Here is a 20503-nt window from a genome sequence, read left to right on the forward strand (position 1 = left end):
AGAGGGTACACCCGTCTAGCGCATTATCCTAATAAAATATTTATTACTAAACCAAAATACGTCTACCGTGCCCATCAGAGTAAGCATCAGTATCACAATTGCTCGATCCACCATGCATGCTCCTAGGCTTGGTAAAACACCATCACTGAATCCTAGCTGGCATACGCATTTCGAGGGTAGTGCCCTCTTCCTCAGATTTTGGCAATCTTGAAACTACATGAAGAAAATAAAACAAGCAGTAAAAATTGTGGTGTCCCACAACACAGTGTGGAAGTGCCCCCTTGCATTGGTGGTCAGTGTAGGTAGGAGATGAATTTGCCCAAGGAACCCATAACCACCTCAGGAGGAAGCTCATTTCAGATAGGCCTTGTTCATATGAAATGAAGTTTGTACAAGTGCAGCATTTCTAATGCAAGTTTCTGGCAGTTTGTTGAAGCCTTTAAAGTAAACTTAATTTCCAGTACGCAGATATAAGCATACAGGAGATCTTGACTGTCACTTTAATATACAGCAGCCTTTCTCAACCTTTTTATGCCAGAGGAACCCTTGAAATTATTTTCTAAAATTAATTCTTCGGGAGTTAATGGGAAGCATGTCCCTTACATTGGTGATCAGTGGGAAGAATGCTTCTTACATTGGCGGTCAGTGGGAAGAATGCTTCTTACATTGGGGGTCAGTGGGACGAATGCCCCTTACATTGGGGGTCAGTAGGACGAATGCCCCTTACATTGGAGGTCAATGGGAAGAATGCTTCTTACATTGGTGGTCATTGGGAAGAATGCTTCTTACATTGGGGGTCAGTGGGAAGAATGCCCCTTACATTGAGTTGGAAGAATGCCCCTTACATTGGGGGTCAGTGGGACGAATGCCCCTTACATTGGGGGTCAGTGGGACGAATGCCCCTTACATTGTGGGTCAGTGGGACGAATGCTCCTTACATTGGGGGTTAGTGGGAAGAATGCCCCTTACATTGGAAGAATTCCCCTTACATTGGGGGTCAGTGGGAAGAATGCCCCTTACATTGGGGGTCAGTGGAAAGAATGCCCCTTACATTGGGGGTTAGTGGGAAGAATAGCCCTTACACTGGGGGTCAGTGGGAAGAATGCCCCTTACATTGGAAGAATGCCCCTTACATTGGGGGTTAGTGGGAAGAATGCCCCTTACATTGGGGGTTAGTGGGAAGAATGCCCCTTACATTGGGGGTTAGTGGGAAGAATGCCCCTTACATTGGGGGTCAGTGGGAAGAATGCCCCTTACTATGGGAATTCCTGGGAAGAATACCCCTTACAGTGGTGGTCAGAATGCCACTTTTACAAACCAGCAAAATGATCATTGTTGCTTTTTGCTGGCTCTGCCGAGGGGTGTTGGACCCAGAACTTTGCAGGCACCATCATATGGGAGGTCAGTCCGCCACAGCCCAAGGAACCTCGAACAACATCTGAAGGAACCCTATCAATGCATCTAGCTCTGGTTGAGAATGGATGGGCTCCAGGATACAACAGTCTTTGAAAATGTATTGTTGAAGCTTACTGGAGCTTGCTTGTTTAAAGGGACGGTCAGAACTCCCATTAAGATCTGCGTTGAAGTTCCACAAACTGAAATTGGTGCTTTAAATATTTCAACAAAGCTGCTTGAAATTTACGGAGAGCTTCATAAAAGCTTGCTGCACCCACTACTCTTATACAAGCCGAAGCCTGAGACACATGAGAACCAAGTAAGCGATTCACCAGCATTCACCCATACTCCTGTTCTGCATAGGGCAGGCTGCACATTGTATTACATTGCAAAGCCAACCCTATACATGTGTTTCAATCGGCGCTTTTGCTCAAATTGCCTTTCTGTTTGATACCCGCAAGGGAGCCTGCAGCATGTTTGTTGCTGGAGTAAGCTTATTTCCTATGTGTTTATACCTTTTTTGTACAAATCTAAAACTTCAACAACTCGGTTGGTTTGGAGAGAGCAGGTGATGTCGGCACTTACCTGCATCTGGCTGGTATGTTCTAGATAAGTCCTTTGTCTGTGTCTGCGGGGGCACTAGTTCTGTAACAACCAGTTCAGCCTTTGTTTTAGGCATAACATTAATCAGAGTTTGAGGAGGAAAGAGAACCCCGGCAACCAAGGGAGGTTTGTTCTGGGTTAGCAATGATGGGAAGTTTAATCAATTCAGCCGCGTGTAATGAAAGGAGAAGCCGTGTAGACATTACATGATGCATGCTATAAGTGTGCCTAGTATGCAGTATTCCTCTATGTCATAAATCATACCCTGTGGTTTATCGGTGGTACTGGGAAGATAAATACAGGGCGTTAAGACGAAAGGAAACAAACTTTTTCATCAATCTTTCCATAAATCACTTACCATTCCGTACTCAGACCTTTATGTAGCTTATTGGAGTTTCCCCTGATTCCATATTGAATGGCAAGCAAATCTATTACTTATGTATTATTAATGACTTTTGTATTCTGTCAAAAGCCATAAACTTATTTTGCATCACATTCAACAAAGTGCAGTTGCCTGAAATCTGGCTCTGTACTAAAGTTCTGAATGTCAGCTGAAAGTTGAAATCAGTCCTGTTGGAGTGCCTGATACATGATGTACAGCACTTGTGCAGGACATTATTCCAATAATGTTGTTATAGCCTAAAGCCTCATACACACAATCGGATTTTCCGACGGGAATTGTATGTTGACAGACTGTTGGCCGAAAATCAGACCGTGGAAAAGCGGGTCCTTTCACTCCAATGTGAAGGCCTGAGGGCTTTCACATTGGAGCGGTGCACTGGCAGGACGGTAAAACCCTTTATTCAGCCGCAAGCGGGGGTTAAAAGCACCCCGCTAGCCCCGAAAAGCGCTGCATAAACAACGGTAAATTTTTTTGCAGCGTTTTACCGCCGACGGCGCGACGCCTCAGTGTGAAAGTAGCCTTATAGTTCTGCAAACAGCAAATCTCAAACAGAGAGACCGGAATTGTTTATCATTTGTGTAGCACTACCCCCGGAGGAGCTTGATCCCCGGTGGTTTGTCCAGGCCCTTTTGGACCGCCAGCCTCTCAATGGCGCTCCTCAGACTGACTCCCCACCGAACAGCAGTACAGCTTGGGATCTTCTGAAGTGGGAACCCAGTCACTCACTGGGTCCCCGTCGCTGTTCAGATGCTCCGGGCCAGCATGGTCCCGGAACCAGGAACACTGCATGACACGCACGCCCCGACCAGGTAGGCCATATCGCCGTGATGTGGTCACCCTAAAGGTGGGTGCCACACTAGATGAAGAAGACCCAGAACCAATGGCGTCTGCCTCATAAATACCCCTCCCCAGCATGCACAGCGAGGACAACCCCTCCTGATTGGCTCCTCAAACCTTGACTGCAAAACCTGCAGCACCGGGGTTGAAGAACACCCCAGTACAACACAATAAGCCCACAGCACAGCCAAGCTGAGACAGAGACCCTGTTTTGCACCTAACAATCTGGATTAGAGTTTACCTACACTCTGATATACCCTTAAATTTAACTAGCACCGGTACCATAAAGTACACAGGCGCTACATTTGCATTGTGGTCCATTTGTATGAAAAACGCTCCCAGTCACCCTTGGATAGCAGAACCAATCTTCACCTCCAGGGCACAGCAGTCATCTAAAAGACATTTTCTTAAGGCCGGGTTCACACTTATTTGATTTGGATGCGGGTTTACCCAGGACCGCCGTGGTCCGCAATTGGAAAGGGTCCTGTGTGTCTTTGGTTCTGATTCAGGTGGGAATTCGGGCAAAAATTCTGACCTGAATCGCACCTGAATCTGTGAAAAGGGACACACAGGACCCCCTGATGTGAGCCGCGGCCGCAGCATGTGTGAACCCGGCCTTACACAACTTGTCTTCTAATCTGTTCCAGTCCCTGTAAAATGTAGAGCATTGCATACGGCATCCACTTCTACTTTATGTGAGCGCAGCGTCATTTTAATTTTTTTTTTGCACCGCTTAATTTTTTATATTCTTGTTTTATATTGTGTTACAATATATATTATATTGTGTTAATTTTTTTGTTCCCATATATAGTCACAGAGAGCCTACATCAACGCACAGCAGCCCCTACAAGACAGCTGAGCGGAAGCCTCACGGGGGAAGGAGTATACCTTCAACGCCTGTACTAACACGAAACGCCTACAGCAGCAACCACCTCCAGTAAGTTCCGGATGTGTATCTCTCCAGCACTGCAAGGCAGGAATGTTGGAGCAGCTTGGTCCACTCCAGCTGTATTCCAGTATTGGCCCCGTATCACAGGAACAGTCATAATTCAGAAAATGCTGACGTCTGCTACTTGGCTTAGGCCAACAATATACAAAATCGAAATTTGAAGCTCTTATTTCTGATATAATGATTCAGAACCCATTTGGATGTAGAACTTGTATGATAAATTTAATTCAATCTGGTCGTAAATGTTTTAAATGATGCAAAAATGCCTTTTGGTATCTGCTTGTAACTGTGTTAGTCTTCAAATTGATTTCTGTGTCCCTGTAGGGCCCAGGGTAGGGTGACCAGACATCCCCGGTTTCCGGGGACAGTCCTCGGTTTGAGGACACTGTCCCCGGACCAAGTCTGTCCCTGGTTTTGTCCCCGGATTGGATTTGAACAGGGGCTGGGGCAATTTCAAAGACAGTCCGTGCAAAATAAAAAAAATTCTATTTTAAACCCCCCCCCCCCTAGCTCCGCCACTCCTACTAGCTTAGAGGAGTGTATGTTTCCCATTATCTATGCCCCTTTCTGATGACCATGTGCTGGTCGGAGTGGAGGGAATATTTCTTCAGTTTCGGGTGCATGCCCATTCAGCTCACATGTTCTTCTGCTTTGACTCAAGTCCTGGCCAGCCGCCTTCCTGCTTATCTTCTTGCCTTCCCTGGCGGAGTGATCTTCCTCTGCTCCCCACCCAGTAGTAGCCAGGGGCCCAAAAAAGTAAGACTTGACAGCAGGGGCGGACTGACCATTCGGGCCCGAGGGCCCCATGTCACTAGGGGACCCCATCAGGGTTGCCAGCCTCAGTAAAACCATGGACAGTATGTAAAAATCCCGGGGGCCCCATAATCTCCTATTGCCCGGGGGCCCCATGAGTTGTCAGTCCGCCCCTGCTTAACAGGCTTGACCCCGCAGCGGTCCTCGTTCCCCTCCTCTGTCGCCGCCATGTCTCCCGGAGTGACTTCCGGGTATCGCGGAACTGGCTGTGACTGGCCGGAGCCACAATGACGTCACTCCCGCGCATGCGCCGCCACAAACGGCATGATTGCCGTAAGAAGCAGCACGCTCAGTGCGCCTGCGCGCCGTTGTCTACTGTGCATGCGCGGTAGACATCGATGCCCGTCTATTGCAAATATCTCCTTAACCGTGTAGGTTAAGGAGATATTTCTTGCACCTACAGGTAAGCCTTAATCTAGGCTTACCTGTAGGTAAATGTGGTCTGTAAGGGTTTACAATCACTTTAATAAGTGCCATTGCTTTTAACCCACGTTTTGAGTCTACAATTTTCTTTCCTTTTTTATAAATATGTTTGTTAAATGTTAGCTGCATAAGGCCTCTTTCACACGGGGTGGATCAGCAATGATCCGCCCCGTGCACCTCCGCTTGCTCAGCGGGGATCGCTCCGTTGATCCCCGCTGAGCCGGCGGATGACAGGGCGGTCCCCGCACACTGTGCAGGGACCGCCCTGTCTTTTCTCTGCTCCCCCCTATGGGGGGATCGGATGAACACGGACCGTATGTCCGCGTTCACCTGATCCGATCCGCCAGACGGAAGGAAAAGTCGTTTTTTTTCTCCGTCACACTTTGGCGGATCGTAGCGGGTTGGATGTCAGCGGGCCATAGAGGAGCACGGCGCGCCCGTACAGGTCCGCAAAAAAAACTGACAGATGGACCTGTACGGGCGCTCAGTGTGAAAGAGCCCTAAGAGTAATATACATTTTTGTTTAAGAATTGTTGGTTTAGAGTAAATAAAACACAAAATGGTTCAGTGCCGACCACCTGCTGTTCATTGTGCAGTAAAAGTGAGATCAGTCAACCGTGTTTTACCTGATTGTTTGTTTTCTGCTTTCTTTAGAAATGAAGGTTTGAGCTACGAAAGCAGGCAGCGCCGCGGCAGTCTGGAGTCGCATACGCCCCTGATTGATTCCATTGATGGGAGCGCCACATTTTTGCTTACCAAGAGCCAGCGAAGCAACAGTACAGAGATCCTAGATGATGGGTCCTCTTACACCAGCCAGTCTAGCTCGGAGTACTACAGCACGCCTCCAAAACAGAACCACTGCTACACAGCCCAGACGCTGGACAACCGCTCCCGAGATAGGAGGCGGCACAAAAAGCAGAACTTCTCAACGGCCAACACGGGTAGCATGCCGAATTTGGCAAACAAGGACACTCGCAACAGTGTTTACAAAATAGCCCAGAACCAGCCATCGTCGAGCTACTATATTACGGGGTATTGCACATACCTGGATAGCGATCCCTATTACAATGGGGGATATATTTATGAAAATGATACAGAGGGACAGTACAGCGTTAATCCTTCTTATCGATCTTCTGCACATTACGGGTATGATCACTACAGGGACCCAAGATATGATGGGGACCAATTTGTGCCTCAAAACCCATATGCAACGCTAAGGCTGCCCAGGAAAAAGCCAGCGGCAAAGACCACTGAGCAGATCACCAAGAACATTCATAAGGCTATTGTGGCGGAACATTTAAGGGGCTGGTATCAACGAGCTTCACACCACACTGACCAAACCCATGGACTGCAAGGAATGGTGGAATCTGAGCGGGGTTCACAGAGGAGCTTGTGCTATGCTACTATGCAAGTCCCCTCATCTCCCAGTGTCCGCGTACCGTCTTGCTCCTCTGGTAAGAAGACATGAATCTTTATCCTGATAGAACGTTGTAGCAAAACTGTGGTGATCAAGCTGAGGGGCTGCATTATCTAGGGGGGGGGGGGGGGTTCTGACACATCTAGGGAGGTCTATAGGAAAGTCACACTCCTAGGCAACCATTATAAAATTCAACCATTGACTCGTTTTAGGCAGATATTGGTTTGTTCTCAGCATGTGGCACATTGCATGCTCAAAAAAATCTTGAATTCTTTCTTTGTATGGGTACCTTTTTCATTTTGGACAGCAGAGTGGCCTTGGAGGATTTTATCCCGAAACCCCCTCTCTTCTCTTCTTCTCTCTCTTCTTCTCTCTCTTCTTCTCTCTCTTCTTCTCTCTCTTCTTCTCTCTCTTCTTCTCTCTCTACTTCCTTCTTTCTTCTCCCTTCTTTCTTCTCCCTTCTCTCCTCTCTCTTCCTTCTCTCTTCCTTCTCTCTTCCTTCTCTCTTCCTCTTCCTTCTCTCTTCCTTCTCTCTTCCTTCTCTCTTCCTTCTCTCTTCCCTCTTCTTCTCTTCCTTCTCTCTTCCTTCTCTTCCCTCTTCTTCTCTTCTCTCTTCTCTCTTCTTTCTTCTCTCTTCCTTGTCTCTTGTCTCTTGTCTCTTCTTTCTTCTCTCTTCTTGGTTGAAAAAGAAAAATGGTCATAGTTGCCCAGAGTAAGAAGTTCGCTTCTCTGCATCACATTTGTAGTAAAGAGGAAGCAGATCTCCAGCCAAACCGTTAAATATGCAACTGAGATACACTTATTGAATTTGTTTATTTACCAAATAAATTGTATTTCGCTTCCACCAAACTTCTGATATAGGCAGCCCCTGCCAAATGGTGTAAATTGTCGACCTCGCCTTTCTGCTTTGCAGTTAAACATTCTAGCTTGCTCACAGCCTCTAGCCTTCTGATTGGACAGTGAAGGAGCAGCAGTGCTCTGAGTTATCATTCTGCTGTCCTCCCAAGGGATTTTCACAGTCAGGGCAGGGCCAACGATTCGGGCAGAAGCGGTGGGTGCTTCAGCAGGAGGGGGGAGCCAAAGGAGTAGGACCTGCAACCCATAGATGGGTGGGTGCACTTTGGCATTTTTGCCTTAGGACCTTGTCCCAGCACTGTACTGCACAAAGCCCTAGAGCCCTGATTGGCTCAGAGTGTTAACTCGGCCCTACATGGGTGATATTATTTCAATCATCACCTAGCAGGCTGATATTTTTTTTTAAACAGATTCCCCCACCCACACAGCACTATTGTATCCTGACAGCAGGACTTCTCCGCTACCATAATACCCTGATCAACACTGTACCCTACTGGCTTCATGTGCTGATCAAATGCAAATTTTCCAGTGGTCCTGTTCGAGAGTAATTGATCACTTGGTTTGTCTCCTCTCGAAAGAAAACAGCCATGGAAATGTGTCCAGTCTCTGCTGAACCACCTGAATTTTGATCCATCTGTTGCCAGCTTGAGAGTGCCATAATTGGCCTTCGTTTTATAGAACCCTGATTGATGCAATCCACCCTTAATTTGTCATTTTTCTGTAGTGGGGAATCATTAAGTGCACTTCTCAAGGTGAATTGTGCGAATTAAGAATTAATCATATGTGAATCCAGATTCTCCCACTTCACAGCAAATACTGATAACAAAGCATTCGCACGGGTATCGGTACTGTGAAACTGATGTCTCTGCAAGTGAAATCTGTGGTTTTCCCATCAGTTTTAATGCATGTATGGTATGAATGAGCCCTAAAAAAAGAAAGGGAAAAAAAAGCTGTCACATGACCGTATCGGTATTAAAAAAAACTGGTATTGGTGCATCCCTACAGCAAATCCTACCTACTATCGCTACAGCGCTCTTAATTTGTGATATTTTATCTGCTACAGGTCTACCTTTAAAGTTAAAAAGTGAAAAAATATATTAAAGTCTTCATTGTTTTAATTTCAGTGTCTTCCACGAGCACCCCCTCAGGAAGTCGACGGGCACATAACAGCACAATGGCGTACCCCGACTACAACACCGTATCTCACTCGCAGTACAGCGGCTACTCCACAGCATACAGCAGCGTACCTCTGCCAAGCAGGTGAGTTCGGATTGTGGTCAGACCTGACGAGCTGCTGCATTCTCCAACTGCATTGTCCCGGAACATTCTGAAAAGTGCCCCCTCCAATCGCTCTGTGTTTTTCTTCTGCTATTGTCTCTGTGGACCAGAAGAGGCGTGGGAAGACGTGGGAATGACATTGTTAGCATGTTGGAAAATTCTTCTCATTCCAACCTTGTAACCTTTGTTTACTAGAAATAATGATTTAAATCAGTGGTTCTCAACCTGGGGGTCGGGACCCCCTTGGGGGTCAAATGATGATTTGCCAGGAGTCACTGGATCTTGGGCTGTTCTTGAAACCCGCACCGCCAGCCTTTTTGCGGCCGCCCAGCAGGGCTGTCCCTGGAGCCTGTGTCACCCACTCAGCCTCTTCGCATTCGCCCATTCAGTTCACGGCATGGCTGGGGGGCAGAGACTAGAGGTCAGCTGACTGGTGAGGAATGTGAAGTGGGAGGGGCTGGAGGAGACCCTATCCCCTGATTTCGGGATAGGTGTCGCTACTGCAAGACACCACAAAGTCGGAGACACAGTTATTAACATGAGTAATGTGATTATAGTTGCGATTAAAAGTCCCCACTACAGTTCTCAGATCAGCAGATGACCTTCATCAAGAGCACCCAAGTTGGCCGATCAGAACTCCCCCCCTGCATTGCCACTGATCCCATCCACCCCAGCACTGCCACTCATCCCATTCCCCCCACCCACCATGGTGTAAGAGAAGGAATAAAAATAGAGAATACATGGATTGGCGAGGAAAAGAAGGGAAGGAACAAAGAAAAAAGGGAGTGAAACAATAAGAGAAAGAACAAGAAAGACAGCTAGAGAGGGGGATGGGGGGGGGGGGACTAAAAAAATGGATAGAGAGAGATAAAAAGGAAAGAAAGGAGAACAAAGAGAAAGATACATCCTAAAATGTACCATAAGGGGTTATAATATTGTACGAGTGGAAGGGTCTCGGGGAGCGCTAAATGTCCGCGGGTTAGGGGGCACAGATTACTTGTCTTGGGTGCTGACAATAATGTTGGGGGTCCCTACAACTTTTGAAATTTTATCAAGGGGTCACGGCACTAAAAGGTTGAGAACCCCTGATTTAAATGCTCTGTGTAATTTCCCATTCATGGGCAACACAGCATTACCTCTGGGGTATATGTCCTCCCCCGGGGGCCATATCACACTGGTGATTCTGCTGCTGGAGACACCTTGCTGGTGGCAAGTTTCTCTAATGGCGGTCATTGGCTTCTTATGACATGACCCTTGAGGTTGGACACCAAGAAAAAGTCACACAGGGAAAAGCAACACATTTTCTGTACTCTCCACTCCAATACAATGCAGGAAGCGAGGAATGGAAAAAGAGTTGTCCAATTAGTCTATAACATGTATGTAGAACAATTGTTCCTCCCATTAGCTTGTATGTCCGGGAGTGACATGAGCTGGCTGGAGAGACCACTATGTGTGGTGGAGGGAGCAGATATTTGTTTCAGGAGACAGGCAAGTATAATGGGTCTCCTATTACAATGCTGGCCATTTTAACCATCTGAATACCCAACTGTATTGTAAAAAAAAACAAATGGTGGGGAGGTGGACTCTATTTTCTGAAGGGCCAATTTATAAATGGCTTTTCAAATGGCCAGTGCCAGTAATCTGAGCTAATGTTGGACAGCTCAGATCACCGTCACAATGTAAGGAGCCAATCAGAGTGGATCTGTACCTTGTGATCGCTGTGAACCAATCACAGTCATCACGAGTTTAAATACTGCTAATGTTTACAGACATTCAGCCCATTCACAATTGAGGAAGGAGAGTAAAGGGAGCACTGAATGTTTGTAAACACAGATAGGAGGATCTGCAGATGAAAGGTGAAGGTGGGGGGGGGGGGGGTCTTATGCCTGGTACACACGATCAGTTTTCCTGAGAGAAACTTGTGATGTGAAGTTTTTGTCAGGAAAACCGACCGTGTATATGCTCCATCACACTTTTGCTGTCAGTTTTCCTGCCAAGAAAAGATTGAGAGCAGGATCTCAATTTTCGTGACCGGAAAAAACCCTATCACGAATCACTTTCACCTGTATGCAATTACGACGCGCAAAAAAAAAAAAAATATATATATATATATTAGTAAGAGTGGTAATAGAGATGAAGCCATGGGGGACTCTAAGGCCCGGATTCAGATACAATTGTGTATCTATCGGCGGGCGTAACGTATCTCAAATACGTTACGCCGCCTATTCTTTCTGAATACGGAACTTGCGCCCTAAGTTAAGGCGGCGTATCGTATGTAGTCTGGCGTAAGCCCGCGGAATTCAAATTCTCCATGCAGTGGGCGTGTTGTGATGGTAATGATGGCTGACCCCACGTAAATGACGTTTTTGGCTAACGACGCATTCGCCGTCCGTGAACGTATCCCAGTGCGCATGCTCCAAATTAACCCGCAAAAAGACAATGCTTTCGATGTGAACATAAATTACGCCCAGCCCTATTCGCAAACGACTTACGCAAACTACGTAATCGGCAGAAAATTAGACGCTGGCCCGACGTCCATACTTAACATAGGATACGCCTCATATAGCAGGGGTAACTTTACGCCGGGAAAAGCCGAACGTAAACAACGTAAAAAAAATGCGCCAGATGGACGTACGTTTCTGAATCGGCGTATCTACCTAATTTGCATATTCCTTGCGTAAATCTACGGAAGCGCCACCTAGCGGCCAGCGTAAATATGCAGCCTAAGATACGACGGTGTAAGAGACTTACGCCGGTCGGATCTTAGGGAAATCTATGCGTAACTGATTCTACGAATCAGGCGCATAGATACGACCCCGCACATTTAGAGTTACGACGGCGTATCCGGAGATACGCTGTCATAACTCCTATCTGAATCCGGGCCACAGCCTGCAAAACTCTATCTGCCTCTGAAATACAACATTTGTCTGAGAGAATCCTTTAAACATTAATGTTTAGTATCTTTGGCACAATAAATTCCATATTTTTTTTTTTTACATCTAGAATTACTTTATAGAAATTTACCTTTTTTTACTTTTGTAAAAACCTTATCAATTAAAACATTTCGTCTCCTGTTTTGATTGCCAGGAGTTTCGTCGCTTATCCTTCCCAGCTGGACGACCCAGAAATCTCGCCTCTACCCAGCGACCCCCCGCCCACAGACCAAGACATCATGTGGCATGAAGATTCCAAACCGGGCACCTTAGTTTGAAGCGGCCAATTCTTCATTCCTCACCTCACGTGCCTTGCACTAATTGCCATACCATAGGACTTGTCGGTGCATCGTGGTATCCTTGAGTGCCCAGGTGGCACAGGTCTGCCATAACGAATTGGGCAACTTCCTACTGAATTTTTTTTTTATTGGTGTGGCACAGGCTGTGGGCTTACAAGCACTTGGATTTTATAAGTCAAACATGGAAAGCACTTTGTGGAAGACCCGTGTGCGTGATCAGGACAAAAGTTTAAAACTGTGAAATTCAGTGGATTTGAACCTGATGGCCCATAAACAAGCTTCTTTTGTCAAGAAGAAGCACAAACTTTGATTTGGGATCGGCACAACGAACAACATATAAAGTTGTTTTGGCCTCATCGCAGTGATTGGGCGTGATTTGAAAGGGTTTAAGTCAGTATTGGTATTATTTTAAATGAAGGATTTTAGCAAGAACGTTGTGGGGGTGAATTTTTTTAAAGCCACCTTTTTTTTTATCAACCACCAATTCAATGCTTCCATTTAACAGAAAAAAAAAGCTAGTATGAGGGGAAACGACCCCAAATTGTAAATAATGGGAATGTAAATACATTTTTTCCTACTTTTTAATGACATTGTATGTTTTAATATAATATTTCCATAATCCACAAGGTTGAAAGGCCATCTCTATATAAAATGATCTTTCAGTTATATGTGGTTACTCACATAATAAATCAAAGAGCTTCTTGTATCTCTGTGACTCCAGTGATGAGTTATCCCGGTCATGGTTCCCTCAGCTGTCCAAGTGATGCAGCTTCACTATATGGCCAAACGTTTATGGACCATCACACCTATTCCAAACCCTTGGGTAGTAACCTCTTCCCACCGGCCTTACGCATATATGCGGCCTCTCTTTAGGTGAGCTTTAATTCAGAGAGGCTGCATATATTGTAAACATTTCTGTGCTGAGAGCGCTCCCAGCACAATTGCTGGTAGATACCAGAAAGCTTGTGATTGGGAGCCAATCACAACGGTCACATGACCTGAATGCCCGCCTCCTGGCATTTAGAAGCTCTTAGGCCCCGTACACACGACCGAACATGTCCGCTGAAACCAGTTTCAGCAGACATGTTCGGTCGTGTGTATGGTTTCCAGCGGACAAATGTTTCTTAGCATGCTAAGAAACATGTCCGCTGGAAGCCTGTCCGTCGGACATGTTCGGTCGTCTGTACGACTCACCCGGACATGTCCACTCGGCCCAAAGCCCTCGCATGCGTCAAAGTGATTCGATGCATGCGTGGAAGCATTTACCTTCACGTCATCGTCGCGGCACGTCACCGCGTATCCTGTCCGGCCGGATTTCTGTATGATGGTGTGTACAACCATCATACAGAAATCTCCGAGCGGACATGTCCGCTCGTGTGTACAAGGCCTAAATGGTGGTGGGAAGGGGTTAATATGCAATTGCCCCTCCTTGCAGCTATAACATCTTCTGCCATTTTTGGAAAGGCTTTCCACCTCATTTTGGAGTGTTTCTGCCCATTAGGCCAAAAGAGCCATTTTATGGTTAAGGCCCCATACACACCATAGAATCTATCCGCAGATAAATCCCATCAAATGGGTTTCAGCGGATAGATCCTATGGTGTGTACACTCCGGCGGATATTTATCCGCGGATAAATCTCCTCTGGGATGGATTCCAGCAGATGAATATTTGCTGACATGCTCAACAAATCCATCTGCTGAAGTCCATCCCAAAGGATGGATCCGCTCGTCTGTACAGACTCACCGGATCCATCCGTCCAAAGGGATTCCCCGCACGCGTCGTAATGATTTGACGCATGCGTGGAATTCCTTATATGACAGCGTCGCGCCCGTCGCCGCGTCATAATCGCGGCGACGGCGCGACACGTCATCGCCAGAGGATTTTGGCGCGGATTTCAATGCGATGGTGTGTACACGCCATCGCATAGAAATCTGCTGAAATCCTCGAGAGGATTTATCCGCGGATACGGTCCGCTGGACCGTATCCGCGGATAAATCCTCTCGTGTGTATGGGGCCTAACTGTTGACTTTGGATAAGGAGATCTGGCTTACAATTGGCATTCCAAATCATCCCAGTGGTATTAAATAGGGTTGAGGTCAGGGCTCTGTGTAGGCCAGAGTTCCTCCATACCAACATGGTCAAACCAGGTCTTTATGAAGCTGACTTTATATTCATGGGCTCAGTAATGGTGGAGCAAAAAAGGGACTCCTCTAGATTCTTACCAGAGGGTTGGAAGTACACAACTATATTATATATACTGTAGTATGAACCCTTCACTGGAAACATACTCAATGTTTCGGAGGGTTCCATACTTTAGCCCACAGAGTAGGTGTGATGGTCAGGTCAAATTGTTGGCCATATATGCCATTAGTTGGATGGTTTCACAATGATTCCCCATGGTTGATCCTCCATATTTTAAAATAATGTATTGGGGCGTCCAGCTACGAGAGACTGACGCCTTTTATTTTGGGCTTGTGGGAGAGGAGCGGGGCACAACTACTACTAAACCTTATAACTGGAGTCTGTAGGTGACCATACACAGGACAGTTTTTCAGAGGAATCGACAAAGATTTGGAAGATGCTTAATGAGAATGTTGTTATTGAAAAAAGGGATAATTGATTTCCATTGGACAAAACAACCTTTGCATTAGAAGGGCAGGTGTGATAAGTTGCAGAATCGCCAAGACTTGTTACATTTTGTGGCATGCATATGGAACTCTGATCCTTCACTCTTCTCCATAGAAGTGAAAGATTTACCATCAAGCTGGAAAATCTCCTTGTGCATCTTCTCGGATGGGCCCAATGATACATGTACTAGGAAAAAGAGAAATCCCCCAGGGTGGGGTTTTAACGGTAACAATTCATGGATTCAAAGAGCGTAATAATAGTAATAAAAGTTTATACAAAATTACAAAAATATGAATATATTAAAACCAAAGTTTGTTTTGTTTTTTTGCCCCACTGGGTGCCCCGATTTTTTCCATCTAGGGGCCTTGTGTGCCACCGCTTTGACGTTTGCCGGCTTCGTTATAAGTTCATACATATGGTGACGGTGTAATTCCACATGGACAGTGGCCCCTGATGAAGGGACTGAGTCTTGAAATGCGTAGGGCCTGAATGAATCCCTGTGGACTACCCAAACACCCACCTATGAACTTTGGTTTTAATATATTCATATTTTTGTAATTTTGTATAAATAAACTTTTATTACTATTATAACGCTCTTTGAATCTATGAATTGTTACCGTTAAAACCCCACCCTGGGGGATTTCTCTTTTTCCTATTATATACAGGGGTGTTGGTAACTTATACAGGTTTTCCTCGTTGATGTTTCTTTTTGCATTCAATGATGCATGTACAGTACATAATCATTAAATGGGATACATAATACTTTAGGGTCATAGGTCACTGGTGGCTCAGACTTTAAACAGTGCTAGTTATCTTTTGGGTTCCAATGTCCCTACCCGCTATATGATTGTTGTATATTGATTCTACTTCTTGGAAATCAGCTATGTGCAGAGAATGATTTTCAAGCTGGAAAATTAGTTTTTATATACTGGTCATTTAAAATAGTTTTCATATTTTAAGCTGGCCATACATATCCATGCAGCTATTCAGCAGGAAGCGGACACCTTTTGGTCCATGTCTCTGTTCAGCAGAAGCCAGTCTTTTGACCGGCTTCTGCTGAATGGTCTTGTTGGAAAACCAGCATTCAATGAGCGCATGCAGCCAATCGGCTGCAGCCCTGATCAGTGTATTCAGCTGGTGGTGAAATTCAGCTGTCAGAATGCAAAAAAAAAAATGGGGAGGATTTCCCCATCCACCTCAAATGTGTGGATTAGGAAATCGTCTCAGTTTTTTTTTTTTTTTTGCTTTGCAATGCACCTGTGCCCAGACTATACTGTAAATAATCAAGTATTTATGTTCTTTACAAACTGTAAAAGCTTAAAAAAAAAAAAGAACAAGCTATTGCTGAAATCGATATTGTGGAGCAATTCATTCTCAAACATTACAACAGAGACTCTAAAGTGGTGTTTCAGTTAGTTTCTAACAGCTTAGACCAGGCTTTCTCAACCAGGGTTCCTCGGGGTTCACTAAACAGTGGCAGATTGATTTCCCACTGACATACAATATAAGGGGTCTACAGTGACCACCAATGTAAAGGGGCTTTTCTCTTTTGACCTCCAATGTGACCATCAGTGTAAGGGGACACTATGGCCCAGATTCACAGAGGGCGGGCGCACATTACGCCGCCGTAGCACAAATAATATACGCTACGCCGACGCAGCGCAGAGAGGCAAGCATTGAATTCACAAAGCCAATGCTCCCAAAACTGTGCTGGGTTTCGAAGGCGTAAGTCGACGTAGGTGGAAGTGGGCGTGAGCCATGCAAATGATGGTTTGAGAGCCAGACAAGTACGTTTAACGAACTGCGCATGCGTCGTGACGTGGACGCATCCCTGTGCGCATGCTCACAACCACTTTGGAACAACTGCCTAAGATACGCCGGATCACTGCCTATGGCGTGAACGTAACCTACGCCCAGCCATATTCACGTCCAACGTAAAATACGTCGGCTTGTGTTCCCTGGGGCAGACCTTTGCATGTCTGCTGCTGAGTAACACCTCCTTTATGAGGCTTAACTTTTCGCCGGACGTACAACTTACGCGCATATCGCGTAGCCTGCGTCGGGCGAATGTACGTTAGTGAATCGCCGTATCTCCCTCATTTGCATATTTTAATAGAAAATCAATTTGAGCGCCACATGCGTCCAGCGTAAATATGCGCCCACTCTACGCCGGCAAGTTACGTCGGTGGGATGAAGCCTGTTTTTAGGCGTATCTTAGTTTGTGGGTCCGGCGCACAGATACGACGGCACATATTTGCACTTACGCGGCGTATCTGGAGATACGTCGGCGCAAGTGCTTTGTGAATCCGGGCCTAAATGTACATTTTTTTGTATTTTTTTTTTTACAGGCAACTATTTTTTTTATTTATTATTCCCCTATAGAGAAGGGGCATGTTGAAAATGTTTTATTAATCTGGGTATCAAATATCTAATTATGCATTTTTCTTCATTGTTTTTCAATTTAAAAATGTTCTACAGCTTACTGATCATTGTAATGTTCTGTAGTCCTAGTAATATTTTAGCGGGGGTTCCCTGGGACATTTTTAAGGCCTGTGCACACAATTGGATTTTCTGACGGGAATTATGTGATGGCTGGATGTTGTCGGAAAATACGACAGTTTTGTATGCTCCATCGGACAATTGTTGTCGGAGTTTCCGACATCAACTGTGGGATAGCATGTTTTAACATTTTCCGACCACAAATACGATATGGGTGCTTTAAAATGTTCAGACAACAAATGTGTGATGTTGGATTATCCGATTTGTGTGTACAGAAGTCCGTCGGAATAAATCCAAAGTACAAACACGCATGCTCAGAAGCAATGCTAACCATAAGACAACATTGGCAGAAGTTGCCCAAAAGGTGGCACTAAAGAGCTGAAAACTACATAGTTTTGTGTTTGTTGGGTGACAATTCTTTGCTGTTTGCATGCAATCTAAGTTCACGGCCAACGCCCTTCAGACAAAAGTCCTACGCTTTGTCCGATGGAAATCCGATCGTGTGTACGAGGCTTTAGACTGTAGAGAAGGAAAGTATGGGACTGTATGAAGGTTCATCCAAAAAATCTACTAGTGTATGGTCTAAGAAAGGCTGGATTAGATGCGCTGTTTTCATTAGAGGGTCGGCCAGCTGCCAGAGAAAATACGGGAGAGGATCTGAGATATCAGTGTCTGTTGTGAACGTTGAGGATGGATTTTTCTTCAGTGCCTGCAGCTACAGAGGTCATTGTTTTGTTTTAAATCTCTCTTTACCACTTGGCAGCCCATAGAAGATAGGATTTAATTTCTTTCCACCAGGGGTGGTAGGAAAGAAATTCAATTGATTAACTCGACTGACTGTTGATGGGGGGGGAATCCCTCCTGCATTGCTATTGTGTTCTGCCAGCAGGGGGGGCACGGGGAGCCTTCCCAGCCGGCAGAACACAATGATTATTGCTAGCAGCAGTAATTAAATGTAAAAAATAAAATCAGACAGGCTGGTTGTCAATCAGCCCAGCCAAACAAAGATTGACTCTTGGACAGTCCATGATGAACTGTCTGAATTTCAATCCCTGTATGGCTGGCTTTATTAAAAATATGTAAAGACAATAATGTCCATAGTTCAGGCCAGTGATGGTGAACCTTGACACCCCAGATGTCTTGGAACTACATTTCCCATGCTCACCTACACTGCAGAATGCATGAGCATCATGGGAAATGTAGTTCCAAAACATCTGGGATGTCACAGTTCGCCATCACTGCTCTAGGGCACCTGGGTACTGTAATTAAAATTCAATGAACCAAAATCATATCGCAACATTTTAAACTCTCTTGTCGGATCTTCTGTAAACTGTCAGACTTGGAGATGTAAAAAGCTGGCAGGTGAGACGACTTACCAGTGTCCATCCTAAAGTAATATTTTAGATTCAGGGGGGCACCAGTGAGCCCCATTACCTGTGGGGTGAGTTGGCCTTTAAAGATTTGATGGTAGAGCTCGATTTTTATACATGATCACCAAAGTTGTTTTTTTTTTTTAAATATATATAATAGTTATAATCTGCTGGTCAGGTAATAAGAATATCTTTGTTTATTATTTGCTTTAGAACAATTTTTGGAACAGGAATTCCTCACGTGGTAGGTACGGGTGGAAAGCAGAAAGTGTGAAAAAAGCCGGAGTGTAGACTTGGTTTTTTTTTGGGAAATATTTTTCCTGCTGATGTATAAAATCCGGTCTGAATTAATATTAAATTTTCTTATTTCATCACTTGTGTCTTGTGGATATTCAATCATGTCTAACTTTTTTTTTATTTGTCTTTTTATAAGGCTTGTCCACATATGCTACAAGGACTACCACTGCTCTGAAAAGTTATCTATGCTCAGATCACCTTTCATGGTACTTAACAAAGGTACCATGTGACCCAGCAATGCGTTTCCAAAAGTAGTGCATGCAGTAGTGTGATTTCAACCCATTCAAATGCACAGAGCTGCATGTGAATCGCTGCAGAGCAGGTTCCTGTGCGATTCACACACTCACCCTTAGAATATCACCCCAAAACATATACTGTATACAGTAGGTGGCATTACAGGGATTTTTTTGGTCTGCCGTACATTTGCAGCACATAAATAAGTGAAATGCTGAATTTTAATGCACTGCAACAGACTGATGTTAAGGGGCCCTTAAAACAATGGCATTTAGTTTGCTGAAGTCCTGTGTGTGATAAAAGCAAATTGCCATTTCTTGTATAAAACTTTACCTTTTTTTTCATCCTTTGTTGCATCTCAGTGCAGCTTTTATTTTACAGTTACAGTAAAACCTTGGTTTGAGAGCATTTTGCAAGATGAGCAACATTTTTTTAAAATAAATTTTGACTTGATATACAAGCGATGTCTTGATATAAGAGTAGTGTCACGTCACAACTGAGTATAAAAGAGAAGAGAGGTGCCTCTAAGTGTAGCAACATGATTCCATTTAATGAAAATACATCATTTAGCAACATGGTTGATGATTACAAGTAGGGTTGTCCCGAGTACCGAGAGTGCAAAATCTGGTGCAGCTCTGCCTAGAAACCAATCAGCTTTTAGTTTATCGTCAAAGTGTTTGTAACCTTTTAGAAATCAATTCACTATCAGTCCCTCTCCTTTATCAGGTGATAATGCAGAGTGTATTAGCTGGATTCAGATAGCTATACGCCGACGTAACTCTGAATCTATGCCGTCCTAAATTTAAGCGTATTCTGGAAACCAGATACGCTTAAATTAGGCTAAGGTCTCCTACGCCGTCGTATCTTAGGGTGCATATTTACGCTGGCTGCTAGGTGGCGCTTCCGTTGAGTTTGATGTAAAATATGCAAATGACTGACTAGATACGCCGATTCAGAAACATATGTGCGCCCGGCGCATTTTGTTTACGTACGGCTTTTCCGGCGTAAAGTTAGTCAAACAAATAGCTGGCCTAGTCAATGTTAAGTATGGCCGTCGTTCCCGCGTCAAAATTTGAAATTTTTACATCGTTTGCGTAAGCCGTCCGTGAATGGGGCTGGACGTAATTTACGTTCACGTCAAAACCAATACATCCTTGCGGCATACTTTGGAGCAGTGCACACTGGGATATGTGCACACTGGGATATGTGCACACTGGGATATGTGCACACTGGGATATGTGCACACTGGGATATGTGCACACTGGGATAT

At 45.0% G+C, this 20503-nt stretch overlaps 1 protein-coding gene across 1 annotated transcript in view; it reads left to right on the forward strand.

The window, feature by feature from the left end:
- Window positions 1–12911, forward strand: part of FRMD4B (FERM domain containing 4B) — a 283767-nt gene extending 270856 nt beyond the window's left edge. Inside the window, exons 20-23 of the mRNA XM_040359088.1 lie at window positions 4050–4175; window positions 6078–6877; window positions 8820–8955; window positions 12061–12911. Of these exons, the coding sequence (XP_040215022.1) occupies window positions 4050–4175; window positions 6078–6877; window positions 8820–8955; window positions 12061–12184 (1186 nt within the window). The 3' untranslated portion in view covers window positions 12185–12911. The remainder of the gene's footprint in view (window positions 1–4049; window positions 4176–6077; window positions 6878–8819; window positions 8956–12060) is intronic.
- Window positions 12912–20503: the final 7592 nt, after the last annotated feature.

The sequence above is a fragment of the Rana temporaria genome, chromosome 7 (assembly GCF_905171775.1).
Source record: "Rana temporaria chromosome 7, aRanTem1.1, whole genome shotgun sequence".
NCBI classification, from domain to species: Eukaryota; Metazoa; Chordata; class Amphibia; order Anura; family Ranidae; genus Rana; species Rana temporaria.